The 19299-nt window shown below is 40.8% G+C and overlaps 1 protein-coding gene across 1 annotated transcript in view; it reads right to left on the reverse strand.

Moving 5' to 3' along the window:
* Positions 1-19299, reverse strand: part of exoc3l2a (exocyst complex component 3-like 2a) — a 31189-nt gene that overhangs the window by 10130 nt on the left and 1760 nt on the right. The window contains exons 2-11 of the mRNA XM_072675987.1: positions 13018-13506; positions 10183-10397; positions 6682-7504; positions 5556-5670; positions 5021-5131; positions 4650-4750; positions 3933-4043; positions 3367-3502; positions 2076-2198; positions 1209-1364 (exon numbers count right to left, since the gene is read on the reverse strand). Of these exons, the coding sequence (XP_072532088.1) occupies positions 1209-1364; positions 2076-2198; positions 3367-3502; positions 3933-4043; positions 4650-4750; positions 5021-5131; positions 5556-5670; positions 6682-7504; positions 10183-10397; positions 13018-13484 (2358 nt within the window). The 5' untranslated portion in view covers positions 13485-13506. The remainder of the gene's footprint in view (positions 1-1208; positions 1365-2075; positions 2199-3366; positions 3503-3932; positions 4044-4649; positions 4751-5020; positions 5132-5555; positions 5671-6681; positions 7505-10182; positions 10398-13017; positions 13507-19299) is intronic.

Here is a 19299-nt window from a genome sequence, read left to right on the forward strand (position 1 = left end):
GATTACTCTGAGCATTCATTCATTACAGTCAAACAACAGTTGTTTTTTAGCTCCATATTTACCTGCTATCACTGCAGCAGAGTGCTCTGCGAGTGTTTTAGACAATTCTGGGTCATACAAGGCCCAGTCAAGGCTCTTTTGGCTCTGACAAGTGTACTGTGACCCAAAACTGGCCTGGCTGTAGCAGCCATATTTGAATTCTGAGCTACATGCTTCCTACATACAGTCTAACCTAGCACACACTTCTATTTTACCCCAAACTTGCCCAACTGTAACCAGCTGCGGCTGTGTTATGGCACCAGACTTAAACAGAGTCATTGCTGTCGTTTCACAGTGGTATGTGGGCCGGATGAAAGTACAGGTGTAGAATTGGGTCTTGTTTCTTATTGGTGTAGCGCAGCATAGTCACCCAGACTGGGAATCAAACCCTGGTCTCCCACATGGTGTAATAGCTCACTGGCAGCTAGTGGTTTTATCTCCTGCGCCACACCAACCCACACCAAAACAAAGGCTCTCAAGTGGCACAGCAAACCTTGTGTTGATCCCATCATTGAGAGATTGTCAGTTTAATACCAGTAGATGCCACGGCCATCAATGGCCGGGAGTCCCAGAGAACACGGGGGAGTCCTAGTCAGTGAGTAGGAATTGGATATGACAGGGGATTTGTTTTTAAATATTATCTATCATATACATCTAACAGAATAACAATATATTTAAACCCTTTCCAGCAACCCATTCAAACAAAAGTCAATCACTTATCAGTCATAACATTAACACTGACAGGTAAAGTCAAAAACATCTACATGCATATATCTGGGATCTACATATTATGCAGCAAGTGAACAGTCAGAGACATCATGCAACAAGTCAAAAGTACATCAGTTCTGTGATGCTGGATCTGTAGCTGACAAGCTAAAAAATGAGCTAGCATTAGCTAGTAGCATATTAACAGTTATGAAATTGTAACATTTGAAGCAAAATGTGCAGATTATAGAAATTAGATGGATTTACCCCATTTATGTACCTTAATTTTAACACATCTACATGTACACAGAGGTCTGTATGTTCATTTGTGATTCTCCTCATCATGGGTTGTAGTTTTGGGTTATGGGAGTGGATAAGAACTAAAGAAAGCAACCCTGCAGTACAAAGGATTTTCCAGCTGTCCATGCAGTATACAGTGTGTGTATGTGTGTGAATATGTGTACCAGGTCTTTGAAGAGTGCTTTGAGCTGTTTGGCCTCGTCCTGCAGGCGGAACGCCAGCCTCTTCCTCATTTTGAGCGACGTGCAGATGACCCGCCCCCTCATGATGGCGCGAACGTACTCCACCATCACCCGCCTGTGCACCTCATTCACCAGTGTCTAGAAATCAAGCAGTCATCACTCCATCAGTCAATCAGTGAATCAACCAATCTATTAGTCAATCAATTTCTCCACAATTCTGTTCAGATGGACGACTGTTTAAACAGTACACTCATTATACCAGCTGTGACTGGAGGAACAATTTACACAATAGTGGAATATAGAGAACAAGAGAAGATCAACATATAAGATGCATTTCACCTCATTGGCTAAAACTGCTAAAACACATTTGTACACCTCAATTTTCCACCCTTTCTTTATCCGTTAAAGCTAGAATACACAGACTAGACAAACACAAACAAACCTGAACATTCGGATGTGTCTGTCCTGTGCTGTCCTTTTGGGAATGTTCAGTAAGATAAGAATCTTCAAATCAGTTCAGATTCTCAATTCTAGATCACTACATTCTATATTTTCCCAACAGTCAAACACAGGCATGGCCATCAACCAAACGTTTGAGTCCTGGTGGACAAACTTTTCGAATGAAAAAAGCTATTTTTGTTACTGTGCCTTTAAGACCAATAAATGCAAATAAACTCTGCTCTGATTGGCTTCCATGTCATATGCCTTATTAAAAAATGCAGTCCAGACTAAAAGAACTTCAATATTAATGGGTGGGGCTCTGAATTTTTGGTATTATGTAAATTGAATTAGTTAATGCTTGGTTCTTGTGACATCACTTATAATGTGTGTGTGTGTGTGTGTGTGTACCTGATATGGAGGGCAGTCCATTCTGCGGAATTTTTTAAAGTGCTGTTTGATGGAGGCCTCAATGCTCTCGTAGGCCTCAGTGTTATTCAGCCATTTCTTCCTCAGCAGCTTATCGAAGAAGGGCTGCAGGGCAGAGGAAACACATCTGCATTAAATGTGTGTGTGGGCTTGTCTGAACACTCACTGATCACTGGTCACTTTATTTCATTCAAGGTCATGGTACTTATAAAAATGCTCAATAAAGTGATAGAGCTCATCCACTTTGTTAGGAGGTGTGATCAGAGTTGGCAAAAGCTAGTAGTCTTTATTTAGTTCAATGAGTTGAAGTAAATGTTGGACTGGTCTTTCTTCAGTGTGTTTTAGTGATAATACTGTTATTTGTACTCAGGTATATTAGTTAGGGAAAAGAATATCTTTTCCATTTTAGTCATTATCATTTAGTTTCTAATGACTTTGTTGGGGGTTAAAGTCACATTAGGGACAGCATCTGAACTGCTTTGTATTTCTGCACATCTGAGACTGCAGCTTTAGGTTTTTATTTTAGACCAAATCTTGATGAAAAAGAGAAGAACAGTGTCTACCAAATTTCACTTGATATGTTGAAAGATGCTGGGTGTACTTTTACTGCAGTTCTAGAAGTTTCTCAGTACTATTTCCATTCTTCTACTCAATCTGTTTTGCTTTTACAACACTCATTATTTTAGTAAAAGTAAAAAGGGCCTTATTCACCCCAACTGTTCTTTAAACCTACTTCACTAAGATTCTGACATTCATCAAAGTTTTCTTATTTGTTGAATTTTGAGGTCAATGAGGTGAATTTCATCATTTATGGATTGATGTCACATTTACCATACCACCTTATTCACTATTGCTTTTCACTATTTTGTATTTTTATTCTTGTTGTTCACTCATATGTTGAGCTATCTGGTCTCGACCAGAGGAAGATTCCCCATTTGAGTCTTGGTATCTTTCAGGGTTTCTTCCTCTTGATCCTCTTGAGTTTTTTTCTTGCTGCTGTTGCCCTTGACTTCCTCAAAATAAAAACTCGGACCCAGATTTCTGTGATTCATCATTATAACTAGCAGAGCTGCAAAGAAATCTGAGTGTAAAAAACACATCTGACACAGACGTTTTGTTGGAATTGCTCTCAAAGCCAATGCTTTTACCTGAGTGTGAGTTTAAGGTACTTTAAGCTGTTTTATTTCACAGTAAATTACAAACATGTAACAATACTAATACGATAATACTAATACGAATACGAAAATCTGATCTGATCATGAGCTCATCTTACCCTGATGCTTTCGAACAATTGGTCCGTTAGAACTCGTACAGACTGGTTGATGATGCGTTCGAGTGATGAGTGTGCTCTCTGGGACGAGTCTTCACTACCCAGAGGATCACACTGCCTACAGCGTTCCACAAAACTCCTACACACACACACACACACACACACACACACATTATAATAATTAGTTTAAAAGAAAAATTATTACAAATTATTAAATACTTTTTAAAATGTTTTCTCTCCTAAGTTTGTAATCTAGTCTAATTTGTACATAATGGCACAACCCTGAAGGACATGTGCTTATCAGGTTATCAGTGCAATGCTGTATTTGTCCCGGCTGTAACAGAAACACTCTTAACTTTAAGGCATCTTAATGTAAAATTATTTGATTCCAACTTTCAATTGAAATTAATTACTAGTTGATATTGGTCCATTCTTCATAAAGTAATACAAATATCATTCATCTATCATTAAATGTTCAGACAATGTAAAGATAAAAAATAAGAACACTTCTATGCATTTCACTTATAAGCACAGGCCTGTGTAGCTGGACTATAAGCATAGAGTTGTACCTGAATGGAGGAACGCAGTTAGCCAGGGCGATGGTTCGAGACACGTAACCGTCACCCCGATCTCCAAACTCTGCCTGAGTCTCATGGAACATCTCTACTTTTCTCTGAAAACTAATTATAAGCACACACACACACACACACACACATTGCATTAGCATATGCACTAGTGGTGTAATGGTAAAAAAAAAAGTGGTTTCGTACAAATATGGTACAAAAATAAAAATCAAGACTAGCCCAGGTTTCATTTGATCAGTCGTGCAAGCTACAGTTTATTCCATTTAGTGCCATATAGTCCCCCTGAGGTAACTTGAGGTAGTTACAGTCTGAAGTGTGTTAATTAAACAGTAAAGTTGCATGTTAGCATTCTCAATGTTTCCACACACATAAATGCTGACACATCGTCTAATCTACTTATTTCATGAGTTGAAATAAGAAGTGAATATTCACAAAATCAGTGAAATACCTATTTATTAAAAAAGAACATTGTTCACTACTCTCTACACACAGTGAAATTCCCTTTCAGCTGAATGTTTTTACACCCTGTGGTTTGGTCCCACTCTTAAAATGTCTGAATCCCCCATGAAGTTATCTTCGGAGGAAACTACTAGGGCAGCAGGAATGCATCTTCTATCAGCAAGAGCTGAAGAGAAGTCATTTACCAAGTTAGCACGCTAGTGAAGTCTAAATAAAGTGTTATTATAAAGTTATTATCCTTACCTGTGCAGGAAGTCGGCCAGTCCGTTAAGAGTGCATCTGGCTACTCGAGCGCCCAATAGCTGGCTAACACCTGTGGATCTGTCCAGGTCCACCTTCAACCTCTGTAAACACACACAAACACACATATTAGCACACACAGAATCTTTGTGCTGTGTTCAGCTTGAAATATCTTTCATTAGTTCTGACATGCAGCTCACTGACACCAGCAAAGAAAATGCATTGAATAAGCAGATTTTAAAGTTTCAAACCATACCTTATGGTTAATGAGTAGTGATTTTATTGTGATATGACAGAATTAATAGATATCCTTTATATTAAAATATTTTTTTTTTAATTATCATAAAGTTTATGTGAGTGACTGTGAATTTTACCTGTATGATTGAGCGTGCAAGGCCAGACTGGTATTCCTCAATGTGCAGCGCCTGAGCCCACCTCTTCTCCTCGTCTTCCAGAACCTGAGACAGCTCTGTAGTTACCTTATCCTGTGCACACATTATAATACAAGGCCACATTACAAGCTGGTATTTACTATAATTAACTGCCTTGACATAATTGCTATAATTTGGCTATAATTATGTATAATAACGCTATAATCTGTGAGTCTCAGTGCTTCTGCTTCATCTCTTTAGACCCCTCCAATATGTTACAGCATGTTTCCTGAACACTGTCCATGGTGCTGAACGCAAACACTTTTTCGGGCCCATTCCGGGACTTTATCAGTGTAAGAGAAACTGGTGCACTAAGATTGTTTACATACAGGACAAAAATAGTATACTGAAAACAGTGGTAACTTAAAATTAAAGGAGTAAAAAGCATTAGAATACACATACATGTGCTTGTATATAATTCTTATGCAAATACATAACACCATATTATATAGACCATATTATAGCTAATTGTGTTTACCCAGACAGTGTTGAGACACTCCTGTTCCAGTCTGTCAATGACTTCAGCAGGTAACAGTGGCTCCAGAGCAGAGCAATCTATAGAGCCCATCGCTCTCACTGTGGCCAACACGTCCCTGCAACACACAACTTTACTGTTAGCCTGAACCCAACAAACAGCATCAAAGTAGTGATATGAGGCACTTGTGCTGTTTGGCCATAAAAAAAGGACTGGTGCAAAGTACCAATCTTTTGTTTCACCTTGGGTGCTTTTTTTGGCCTGCACTCATCTCCACTGTAATACCATTAGAGACAAGGTGTTCAAGACTCAATGTCAAGTATATTTTAAATAGCTTATAGGTAATTGTACTCAATAAATAATCATTTAAAAATAGCATGTTAACTCTACCTTGTGAAATGTGGGTGCAAATACTGGTAAGGTTACAGTCTGTCCCTTCTGCTTGGCGTTAACGTTAGGCTGCTTAGAATAATGTTTTTCTTATTTTAGACAATCTGGGATGTATTTGTTGTGCATTTACTGTGGATATTGCATTAGGCCAATGTAATCGTTCTGTGCTATGTTTACTACTGAGCATGATATGTTCTGGACTCCAGGACTTCAACACTGTGTGCTTAGTATGGTTTATAAGAACATTGTATGGTTTCAGGCACATATATTAAATTTGGGACTGCAAACATAAAAGCCTTTGTGAGTGCACTCCTGCTGGTGTTAGTTTCCTCCCTTTCAATGATAAACACAAAAGCTGCATTTGAGAATTAATCACTTCCCCATGGTGGAGACTACCCTGATAGATGTATGGAAGTTCATGAGGTGTTTCTAAAAAGGGCTATGTTAAAATATTAACTGGGTTTATTTGAGCATCCAGGAACGAGTCTAAGAAATCACTGATACAATGCAGTACTCAAGCAGTATCTGGTCAAAGAATGCGGTATCAGTATACGGCCAAAGTCGGCAGGCAGAACTACTCGCAGAACACTAGCCAACAGTAGCCTTATATTAGCATTAAATAAGTAAAAAAAAAAATTGAATAAAAAAAATAAATAAATAAATTTAAATTAGTAGTTAGTTGATGATGAATTTGTAATGAGAGAGGATGAGAAGGGGGTGTATGCATATATGAATATACCTGTTGTAGATGTTGTAGATCCAATCCAGCAGTGAGTAGATGTCAGTGATCTGCACAGGCCCAGAGGTGATGATCTTCAGGCGTTTGGCCACGGCCCTGTGATAACTCTGCATGTAAACCTGTAACACGGTGAAATCCGTCGGATACACCGCCACCACGTTCCTCCTGGCTGCGTCCATGTCCTCCACCACACGGCCCCTCAGACGCTCCAAAAACACAGCCATCTGCCCTGCAGCCAGCCCCCCTGGCTGTGGCAGTGACCAGTCAGCAGCTTCGCCCACTGCCTCCGCCCACTTCAGCCTTAGCTTCCTGGGCCGCTTGCTAGGACGGGCCCCCTCATGCAGGTCAGAATGGGCTCCCTCGCGCAGGTCGGAATCGTCCCCTTCACTGAGGTGCTGGTCCTCCTCACGGAGGTTGGCTTGGGCCTCCTGGCGCAGTGCCCAGACATGGTCGGCATGCTCCTCCTGCTGAATGACGAGGACCACAAGACCCAGCTGTGGTCCGGCACATGGTTGGCGTAGCGACTCGCGCACCACGTCCCACATTTCCCTTTGCAGTGCTTCGTACAGCAGCTCCACGTCTTTGACCTTGCGGAGACTCGCATCCCACGGACTGGGGGGCTCTTCCTCGCACAGCCCCGCCACCAGGGGGAGCCGGAGAGGAGAGGAGAATGAGGGAGGAGATACGGCAGTGGGTGTGGTTGCAGTGGGTGGAGTTTGGGCAAAAAGGGCTGGGTCTAAAGCACACTCTCTCTCCAGCTCCTGGATGTGGGTGTCAGCTAGGAGGAGGTCCCTCTGGTTGACCAGCTGCAGAATTTCTAGGACTGTGAGAATCATTAAGACACAGTCAAAACAAAGCAATGTCTAAAAGATAAAAGTTACCATATTTAAATGAAGAAAAGAGATTTTTTAAATATTACTGATGAAAGTATTTCAGCTCACTGAAAGAAATGGAAAAATTCAATTTCTTTTTATTATTATTGTTTTATTGTGATTTTAACTTGATTGAGTTATTGCTCATTGTACACATTATTTTTATTATTGATTTTGCAACATATTTATCATTTGTGACTAAAATGTGAATGCTATATGGAATGTAAATTAAACTATGTATAGTAGTTACTTAACTATAATTTATTACGCCAATTTGTAATTCTGTTTAAATATTATAGCAAAATATACCAAGCACAAAAATTGAAGGCTCCAGAGTGGCGCGACTGTCAACGATTAAATTGCTAGGTCTATGATTGGGAGATCACAAGTTGATTTCCTAGTGAGGTGACAGGCATCCGTAATCAGGATGGATGGCCCTCAGGATAGACTGTCCTTCCCCTCCCCTCATTACCACAACTGGTAGAAGGCTGGCTTCAAATGGTTCTAAGGAGGCATGTGCTAATCTTCACCCTCCCTTGTGATAGGCGGAGTCCCAGCTGGTGAGTGAAAAATTTCAGAAATTATTAAATTGGGGAGGAAATTTGAAATGTTATTATTTTCCCAGCTAACATGTCCATGTGGGGCCTGTATGGTTAGCTCAACTGGGAACCAAAAGGTTTTGTCCTGTTGGCCCCTGATATGGGTGTCCACCAAGGTCATTGATGGGACCAGAAAGAGTAAAGCATGGGCACCATCTGGGTAGAACACTATATACACTGTTAAAAGTATAAGCCCCTTGAGAAACTTTTGGAGGATCTTTAGTTTGAAACTATGAAGGAACCTCTTAACGTGCTTCGATGAACCTTTAAATAACCATTTTCTTTAAAAAACCTTTTCTTAAAGGGTCTTCCACAGTTTTAAATTGAAAAATCTCCAAAAGTTCCCTGGGACCCATGTGAGACCCATTTGAGGACCCATTTGGGAACCCAATTGAGCCCAAGTAACAAAGTATGTACGAACCGATGCCCACCTGGAACCCACCTAGCCCACGTTTCATCCACGTGAGCCCCACATGGGCATGCTGGCTGTGTTTGATCCATCTGAAATTAATCTAATCCTAATCCAAAATTTTTCAAGAGATGTTATAACTTTAAGGACTCCTGTTTCCACCCTCTCTTGGCCAGAGCTGAAGTTGGATTATTTCGTTAACATGACTGAAAAGAGATTGATCATGACTCGAATTTCATGATCATGGTGGTGGTTATTTGTTGTATAAGTAATATGAGGGACAATCCAGTGCAAAATACTTTTAACTGCAACATTATTAGTCTCTGCGTTTGTTCATTTAGATAGGTTCAGTAAGGCCCCGCCCACCCAGCATCATATTAAAGGTGAGGACTCTCCATTGCTATGTGAGTGATTATAACCTCCTCTTGAATGCATAATGTGTTCAAAGATTAAATGAGGGTGTTGTTTTCTCATTAAGTGAGATATCTTGTTCAGAGCGGGTTGTGTGTTGATACAGCTTCTAGCATTTCCCTTATATAACGGAATCTGCAGTGCGGCAAACGTATGTCATTTCCTTTCTGAGCTCTGGCGTCTGATTGGGCGATGACTCAATGTCTCTCTGGGAACTTTGGCTGGTCGTTAAGAGCGAAGTATCACAGTTAAGCTTGCGGAAGTCTCTGACTTCCACCTTGTTAAGGTTACACACACACACAAACACATTGATGGCCTTCCAATAAAGGATTCAGGTTCAGAACTGTTATCCGGCAGAGAACATTGCAACACAAGCAAATCAGAGCCTACAAAGTGTTCGGACCAACAGTTCAGAACAACAGCAGCTAGGTCAAGACACAGTGTTTCGGACGACAGAATGTTCTTTAAGAGGGGGGTAAACAGGCTGAGGAAAGGCTTGGGTCAGGTCAAACACATGGATCAGTCCCAGTGCTCAGTCATTACAGAGAACAAGCCCTTCATTAGTGATGACTTCACCCTAAATGACGCTTAGTGGACTTGGGTAGCACCATGTGGACGTTGTTGTCCAGTAATCTTTCACAGACTTGCTTATGTGGTTCCTCATACTGTATGGCTCACCATGGTCTATATTTTATCTTTTGAAATTTCACCTGGAAAAGTGGCCAAAGGTTTGTGGACACCCCTTTTAATCGCTGCATTCAGTTAGTTGCAATAGGTTGCACCCATATCTGACACAGATGCACACACAGCTTGTCTAGTCCTATTAGAGAAGTATTGCTAATAAAATAGGACTCTCTGGAGCAGGTCAACATGAACCTTTGGTACCATGCCTAATGACAGACGTGGGCTAGACAGATATAACGCAGTGGAACCGTGTTAAAATGATGGACCTCCATCCAGTGCTTTTGAGAAGAAACCAATGAATGAGCAGGTGTCCCAATACTTTTGTCCATGTAGGGTACATCTATTCAAGCTAATGTAATGTCAGTATTAGATTTAGAACAATGTTAATTTATGACTTAGGTGTTGATGATGGTGCAGTTAGCACCATGCTACTTGGTGGCATATAAGGTATATTAGCCACCTAACTTCAAGTGCTAAAACTAAAAGGTGGGATCTGACTTTTTGCAACACTCGCTTACTCGCTCACCTGAGAGTGGTTCTCGGCGTTTAACCGGCGGCTCCTCTTCTGGGCTCTCTCGCTCGGACTCCTGGGAGTTGCGGTTCGTTAACGAGTCTCCTCTGAGCTTGCTAAGGCTGCGCAGGAACGAAGGCCGCCGGTGGGCATCTTCATCATCCTCACCAGTTAAATCTCCTACAGGAAGACTCTCCCTCCGCTCACTCTTTTTCCTTCGACCTGCCAGCCTGCAGAGTGAGCAAGAGAGAGAGAGAGTTTTTAGGATCAGAGAGTCATGCACACTCGAAAGAACAATCATGCTATAATATGCTTAAAAATATATATTTTCTCCACTCAAATGTATTTACAATTTTTTTTTTATGTTTGACACTGTATGACAACATTGGGCCTATGCCTACAGACAACAGTGTGTCAAACAGTATCAGAAACCATATTAGCAAGTCTGTTTATCACTTGTGAAGCACATTAGCTTCGTAGCTCCAGAACCAAGCTAAAGCAAACTGCAGAAAGACACCTTGGCTAAGTGACTACATGTGCAGTGAAGGGGAACTACTGTAAAAGTTGTTTTTTTCCACACAGGCCTTTTTCCGTAAGTATTTAATGGAAATTTAATGGGAAGAAGTTCAGTGTGAACACAGGCCAGAGTCAAAAAGAAAAGTTGACCCAGCAATTTTCATGCAGGAGATCAAGCACATTAAGGAAACTACCAGGGGGCTCATGTGTGAGCAGGAGCCAATACATTACTGGGAAAACAGTGGCATCTAGATTACAGCCAACAAAAAGAGCTGCATGCGTGAATGACGCAAAGCCTGAACACTATCAGTAAACGTATTCAGTTCTGGATTTTAGGTGTGAAAAGGGCATTGAGTTTATTTTTCATATGATTGATTTCAGATATTACAGCTAAGGTAAATGGAACTGCATTGGCAGTAGCCCCAAAACCTATTACCCTCCCCAGCACTAACTGTACGTAGGTTCAATTCTTTATGGTTCTTCTTGGCTCAGGAGCTGCTCCAGAGGTGTGTCTTCTTTAGCCATGTCCTGAATGACTCCATAAGAACTAATTAAACTCCCGCAGGGGTTGCCGGACATGACCTGAGCATTTTCATTGTGTCCATCCCGTGAAACGGTTTTCTGTGTATTATAAATAAACAAACGGATGTGTGTTTGTGTGTTTATGATGTGAGGGAGACGGCGACTCTGCCCACCAGCTATTCACCCCTTAATGCTGCAGACTGCGAGGAACAATGAGCCTAGTATTAATAGCCCCCTAGTCTTTCCACTGTGTGATACAGCACACACAATCCCACTTTCTGCTTAAAACACATAAACACACACACACACACAATCCACAAACTGCTAATATTGCTAAACATAAATAGATATACTACGTAACCTATACGGTTCCTAAATGCCCTGTGCATTCTGGTGCTGCACGTACTGCAAGGAAGGTTTGTGAGCTGTAGTTTTGCTATTTATGGCTGTAAAGTAAACATGGCCAACCCCAGTGTAGCACAAGTATTCATTCACTGCCCATCACACTTTGTAATTAAAATTTCCTGTCACTTTCAATTTAGTAAAAAATGGCTGCTTTAGTTAACATATGGTGCAACACTCATCATCCATGTTCTGTAAGGATTAATATAAGGATTAATATTTGTAAAACCAAAGAAAATCCAGAAGACAAGTTGTTTTTACATTAATTTAGGAGACAATGTCAGCTTGCTCAATTGACAATGTGCAAAATGTTAGACTATGAATTGTCAGGCATTATTCTGTGATTTAAGGTATATTTACCTATCAAAACAGTAAAAAAAACCTGAAATAAGTTAAAACTATGGATTGTCAGGCATTATTCTGTGAATTAAGGTATATTTACCTATCAAGACAGTAAAAAAACCCTGAAATAAGTTTAAACTATGGATTGTCAGGCATTATTCTGTGGTTTACGATTTAACTGTCCGCCATGTTGTCGAATTTGCAACCAGAGTCTGCGCAGTAGAAACCAGAGGTGGGGCCAAACTCAATTATTCACTGGGTTGACCCACCTCCTTTTTCCCAGACCACCAAGCATGTCTCAGACCGCCTTCATTGAGCTTACCGCGCAGAAGCAGAGCAGATTGTTCCCCTGGATACCCAGTTGATCCAGTAAGTGAAATGTTTCTACAGTAACAATGCAGCTCATGTAAGTTCCACTACAACTTAGCCACTCAATGTAATGAACAGAAAGGGCACAATGCAGATGGTGTGTTCCACCCAAGGCTGTCAATCACTTAATTCCTAAGTGTAACCCTGCCTAAATGTTGGAGACAGACACTGGAGATGGAAAGACAGTTTAGAGGAGAGAAATGGGACTGAAAATGGGCTGTGTTGTCATTGAAACATATGGGGTTGGGTGGAGCTTCATACTGCAACTAGCCAGCAAAGGCGCTAGACAAGTGATTGCTTTACTTTTGAGAGATGGTACGCTGTCCATGTTTTCTACAGTCATTTAGACACTATATAGTGGTAATCCTAGTATGTGGATGTGTGAGTGTTGTGTGTGTTTGGATATGAAGAATGAAATTAGAGACATATTTACACTTGGTATTGTTTTCCTGCACATAAACCTGCATAGGCTTTAATATTTAGTGTTTTGAAAACACTTTTGCAGCCTTAGCTATTAAGATATGTAAGACATATATTATAAACACTATTTGGTACCATAGCTGAACATGTACACTATACAGGCGTGCAGGTCTTCACATTCAGGAAAAGCTAATTTAATCACATTACACAGGTTAACCATGACCCTATATGGCCTCATCAATATGGGGCACAACCACCCACCCACATTCTCTAACTTGCCTCAGTAGGGTCATGATTTCCTCGGATGCTCTGCGGTGATTTTTCTTCTTCTTCTTTTCCTTTGCAGAAGCAGGCGTGGCCGGGAGGGTGGAGCTCCGCAGGTTCCGCCCAGTGATGCGCAGGCCCTTGCTGAGTTTGCCCAGCGTCTTCACTGTGGACGAACTGCAGATGCGTTCCAAGGTCCCTCTCAGGGGTAGACCACCCTTTGTCCTCTCCGTGACCTTTGAGCCTCCATGCAGCTCGGCGTTCACCTCATTCTCTAGTGCCTCACCATCTCGCAACGACATCACCTCACTGAAGCCCATGTCTGACTCCGCCTCCTCAAAGGGGTTGAGACTGGATGGGGGCAGGATGAGCTCCCCATTTCCTTGGCTATTCTGCAGGTCGATGTCAACGTTGCTGTGGTTACTCTCGTCATTGCCGTGATAACTCTTGGACCTGCCAGGCAGCTTCTTTAGGATAGGCATTTTGGCTCTGAAAGCGTGAACACTGAAAAAAACAAACAGTGGAGAAAATTAAAGGGCCTGTGAAAATGAAAGGACCAGTATCATGAGAAACCAAAAGTTCAGTTTCCTGAAGTTTGTAGTGTTTCATAATGTACCACCCACTGTCCAGGCTTTACACTCTTTGAATGGAAAACAGCTTCTTTTGAAATCATTGCTTTAGTGATGGTCGCGAAAGCCAAAACACTTAAAGACATTTGCCCTGCACACTTATGCTGGCATAAGGCATATTTAAGCCTGGATTGCTTTTTGAACGCTTTTTTTTACAATAAAAGGGGGTCAATTAGAACTGAGCTCATATATCTAAGAAAACTAACAAAATATTTAACAAAAAATGAAAAGAAGCTGTAAAATCTTCACATAAAAAAGATCATTATGACTTTTGATTATATCTTTTGGTTCATAATCCCACACTACCAACTTACTGGACACTCATTGGTCACTTAAATTATGATTAAAAATAATTAGTAAAGGATTAAACCAACTGTAGGGTTTAGGAAATCTGCATTACAGAAATCATGGTCCTCAGATTTGTAATATTGAAAGTGTGTAACCTCAGGCTAAAGCAGTGAGGGTATTCATTAACTGTTAATAAAAAGGTGAGGGGGGGAAGCACATTCCAGAAAGCCCATGGCTCTCTAATTGGGCCAACGCACAGTAGCCGCACATTCCCACGTGTATTTATAGCCCATTCCAAGCCTTGCAGCATTTCCTCATTTTTATACAACAGCATACCTAGACTGCTAGAGGGGGCCTAGTACAGCTAAACTCAATGATATTCACTGTGGTCTGCTTGAAAACAGCTTCTACTCTTCTAGGATGACTTTCCACAAAGCCTTCGAACATTGCTGTGAGGACTTGATTGCATTTAGCCATTGGAACTATAGTAGGGGTCAGGTAATGATGCTGGGTGACAGATTCAGGAGTACAAACTAATCTCAAAGATATTGGATGGAGCTCCATTACTTCTAAGAACTGCACCGCCCAGTGATTTGGTTATACCCTATGACCTTAGGCTTACGTGCAACTGCTTGAGAGATTTTCATTTTATTTGCCAATGATTTTCTGTGGAGATTACACACTATATAAGCTGTGTGCACTTGCAGACTAGAACGCCTGGCAACGGGTGCACCTAAAATGAACCGAAAGAAATGAATTGTGAAAGATATTTTTGTACAGTGCCGTGTTTTATGAATGATGTTAGAACTGAATAACTGATTGTTCTACCATTGAACAATTATAATAATGATATTGAATATTATTACCATCATTTTTATTATGACATTCTTAGAATTAAAACCTGTCCTAACCGCCTTAGTCTGGTCCATGTTAAGTGTTCTGTATCCTGCCACAGTGTCTCATTGTTTGCAGTGTTCCGGTGTGTGTGCTTGCACTAAATGCATTAGCAGTGTTAGCGTGTGTTGGCTTGCACAGTGGCTAGAGCGCGATAACAGCTTCCTTTCACCATCACTCTCCATGGAGAGTTCTCTTGACTTGCTGAGAGTAAGCACGCACCTGGCACTTATAAAAACAGTGTTGGGCAGATCATCGGAAAAAGGACACAGATAATAAAGCACCATTGAATGGGGTGATTATTTCAACTTCTCTGTCAGGCACCCATTATTAACAAGGTTAAGGGAAATTCCATCAGAAATGTTCCCCCTTAAAAAAAAAACAATTCTTCAGAAATGAACGTGAATGTTTTTAGTGCAAGATATGGTACCGAAATGAGCCCCCATTGACTTCCAAAACTACTGGGTTGTTTTCTACTACCCAAGTACTAAAGCAACTTCTGTAGGATCATTTTGTCTGTAGGAGTAATTTGCACAGTGCTGGGTAATTCGTGGGTTGTTTTTTTTTTGGGTAGCTCCCGGCCACTGGGATAATAACATAGCTTTTGCTTGCTAGCAATAGCAAAACACTGTACTGTTTGTTTCTACTGTCTTACTGAAAGGTCACTGACAGTTGTAGCACATATTATGTTCATCATAATTTGTGGATATTAACCTAAATAGACATTTCTGTCACCTTTCTGCTACCTTGGTAAGACTAGATATTATCATGCTACTTTTATCATAAAGTTTAGTCCACTTCCCATTTAAGCAGAGGAATTGCAAATGTTGTCCAGGAGGACAACAGGAGCTCAATGTCTGTTGGACTAATAAGATTTAATTTTATTTAGAAAATGATCCAGATTTTCAAAAATCCAATCAAAAAGTAACCATATACTTGAAAAATTGCCCAGCACGTTGGGCTATTCATAACTATTCATGGTTTGATCCAGCGCAGGACTATTTAGACCCAAATGATTGTTTTGAACTCTCTATCCTCACTTTTGCATTGCTCAAGGTCAAGGTTTTAAGGTGTTACTGTAATCATGTTTGTTTTGACCAATTCCAAATCCAAGTCTGCAGCTGATGCAGAAATGCAGTTTCCTTCAATCATTGCTTTATCACTTGTACAAGATTGCAAGACCTGATAAAGAACAGAACTGCTCTACAGTTGCATCACGCACTGTTTTTTTCTATTATGTGTTTGTCAAGTCAAGCGCTGAAGGCCTGAGTGAGTGAAGGAACAATCAAAAGAGTGAATTACTAAGTGACAAGCAACTCAAAAAAAATTCCCGAAAAAGTTGCTAATCTTTGATCTACTACCAGTGTCATTCAGACTGATGTTCTACACAATATAAGTGTTTTTGATACCACAGCTTTATATAACATTAATATGCATTACATGTTCTGGAGACAGAGGGAGGAAGATTGATTAGATCTATGCGTGTGTGCGTCCCCATCCCGGACCATCTTGGTTCCCGTTTTGTGTAACTTGTTTAAGTTTTGACCGTGTTTGTCGAATGCTGGAGCTGCGTCCTCTTCCAATATTTTTATCTGTTGTTAGCGCAGCAGTGCCGCAGGAAACCCGCCTCATAAATATTACAGTCATGAGAGGAAAGCACTGTTTATTTCTCTGGTAATATGTATGTGTTAAGGACAGTTCTAACTAAACACTGGTGATTCGCTAGAGAATTCCCGGGTTTGGCTCGGCACACTGCTGCGCAAGTGATTCAGTTCAACTGATGAATTACAAACAGGGACTTCTGCAATCAGATTTTAAAGAGGCTTCCAGGTCAGTGCTGCCAACAGACTTGTATATTGCAGCTTACAATTGACTCGAAAACATGTGGCAGAACATGAGGCTCTGCTACAGAGGATATGTACTAATAAAGTATGTGCATATAAATATAAACCATCAACCAATTAGCCATAACATTGGGTTACACTATTAAGTAAACAATGCCACCTGTCAAGAGGTGGGATAAACATATTTGGCAGGAAGTGAACAGTTGATCTTTTGGAAGCTGGAAAAATGGGCAAGCATAAGAATCTAAGCCACTTAATAAGTGAAATTGTGCTGGTCTGACAACTGGGTTATCTCCATATTGGCTGGTCTTGCGGGGAGTCCCTGATATATAGTGGTCAGTACCTACCAGAAGTGGTCAGAAAAAGAATAAATGGTAAACCAGTGACAGGCCTCAACTGAGTAGTTGAGACCTACACAGCATAGACCTAGTCACAATGAATTTCACTATACTGTACATGCACATGTAGACTGTGTATGCTGACAGTAAACTGGAGAATATTTGTCCAGTATTGCTCCAGAAGAAGAGTACCAGTGTATTAAGAAGGATTATATTAATATCAATCAGAAATTTGACTTCATCATAATTCTCAGGTCTAATCTAGTTTATACACCTGGTGTGTGTAAGAAGCAGAATGGGTACACATATATGAAAACACACAGACTTGTGAGGACCTACATTAAAGTACAACTAAATCTCTTTATTGGGGAACTTTTAAAAAATGTTAGACAGCACTCTTCAGCTTATTTGTTTGGCTCATTTTGGGATAACAAAGGTAAAAAAAAAGGGTGGAAAGGGATCAAGGGTGTCCAATTATTTTATACAATCCTAACTCTAATCTACCACTATTTGTAAGAGTGTCGTAAAACAAGCAAGAATAGTATAGCAGTAGGTAGCAGTAAGACCTTTTGAAAGCTGAGAACCACATAGGCAGGTCTATTTGATTATCCAACATTGAACATACAATTTGCATCGTAATTGGTGGGCTTTATACTGCCATAGCTACTTGAGCCTAATAGCTCTAGTGAAAAACTAAAGCATCAGACATGTCTTAGCTGATTGACTACATTTGGACAAAAGGCCAGAAATGTTCTTGCTCATAAGTGTCCATTTTCAGTGAAATGTCCTCACTTGTTGCACATGTTGAGGTTGAGCAAGTGGCAAGGATGCTATTTAAGGTGTCAACACACACAGACACACATGCACACACTCTCTCTCACACACACACACACCTGCTGACCCTGCAGGAAGATCTCTCCCTACCAGATGAAAGTGTGTGTCCTGTAGTCAGCATGTGTTCGTTCATTCATATTTCAACACGCTCTCACCCATCCACCCAAACACACACATATATACATATTTATATATACACACATACACTCCACGAAGCAAAGGCCATGGCACAGGGTGCAGAATGTGTCCGGCATGCCGAGTGCTTTATGACATGTGTAGGGTATGGAGTGTGTGTTAGTAAATACAGGGCTCAGATCAGCTGTAAAGAGAGAAGCAGTTACATAAAAAAGACAGGGCAGTCCCCGATACCGTGCGTATGCCACATTAAGTGAGGTAAGAGGTGATGGGTCAGTGTATGTGTTGAGTTAGAGAGGGGACGGACTGTTCTGCAGGGTGTAGTGTGGTTTTTCCTGCCTTAGCACATTTGATTTAGGTCACTAAGCATTACAAATTCTCAGCCAACACAGCGTAAAATATGAAAAATAGTTGTGTGATACTAAAACTTGCTATAGTAAACACCCAGCAAGGTTTGGATGAAAAAGACTAACTGATAAATGAGCTTGATTGCTTGATTGGTGTTCCTCTGTCCAGGACTCCCTGCTACACATCCGAACTAAAAACAACAGCAAGCGGCGCAGGGAGAAATGACTGAAACAGGCTCTACATGTACAGATGGTGCTATAGACTGTGATGTGTTTCCGTACTTAAAACATTGCTAAACATAAGGCAGATCTCAATCACTTAACATTAACATTAAACATTAAACAACCACATTGACCATTTGTGATGGACACAGATGGAATTCGGCTTCCATATTTATCCCATCCATGCTGTGAGCACACCCATACACACCAGTGAAACACACACAGTGGGGAGCAGAGAGGGTGAAGGGCCTTGCTCAAGGGCCCAACAGTGGGAGCTTGCTGAGCCCGGGTATTGAATCATGTTTGATGACCACCTTGTACCAATTTAATCAGGGTTATTTGTAATGTTGAAGCAAAAAGGTAAAGTAATGCTGGGAAAAAATGAAAATAAAGTGAAGCACTGCCATAAAAAAGGCGTGATTCTTAGCTAGCCTGCTAGCCTTACTAACAGTACTAACAATAGGGTTTGTTTTCAAGCTCTAGTTAGCTTATGCTTGAGAAGACAGAGTTAAACAGTGGAAAGCAGTCTTGTGTGGACAGGACAAAGCCACATAAGCCTTGAGATTGGTGCGGTATTAATGTTTACAGGCAAATACCATTATACCATACCATATACCATTGACTTTGTTAGACACTCCTACATTGTATTTGGTTACAATCTGGAACTAAAAAACTGTCTCACAACCTAGCTAGCAAACTAGCAAACTAGCTGGCCATGTTCCTGAACTTTAGCTTTCAACTTCACCAGTGCAGCTGCTTGCTAGTA

Source organism: Salminus brasiliensis, chromosome 1, assembly GCF_030463535.1.
Source record: "Salminus brasiliensis chromosome 1, fSalBra1.hap2, whole genome shotgun sequence".
Classification (NCBI taxonomy): Eukaryota; Metazoa; Chordata; class Actinopteri; order Characiformes; family Bryconidae; genus Salminus; species Salminus brasiliensis.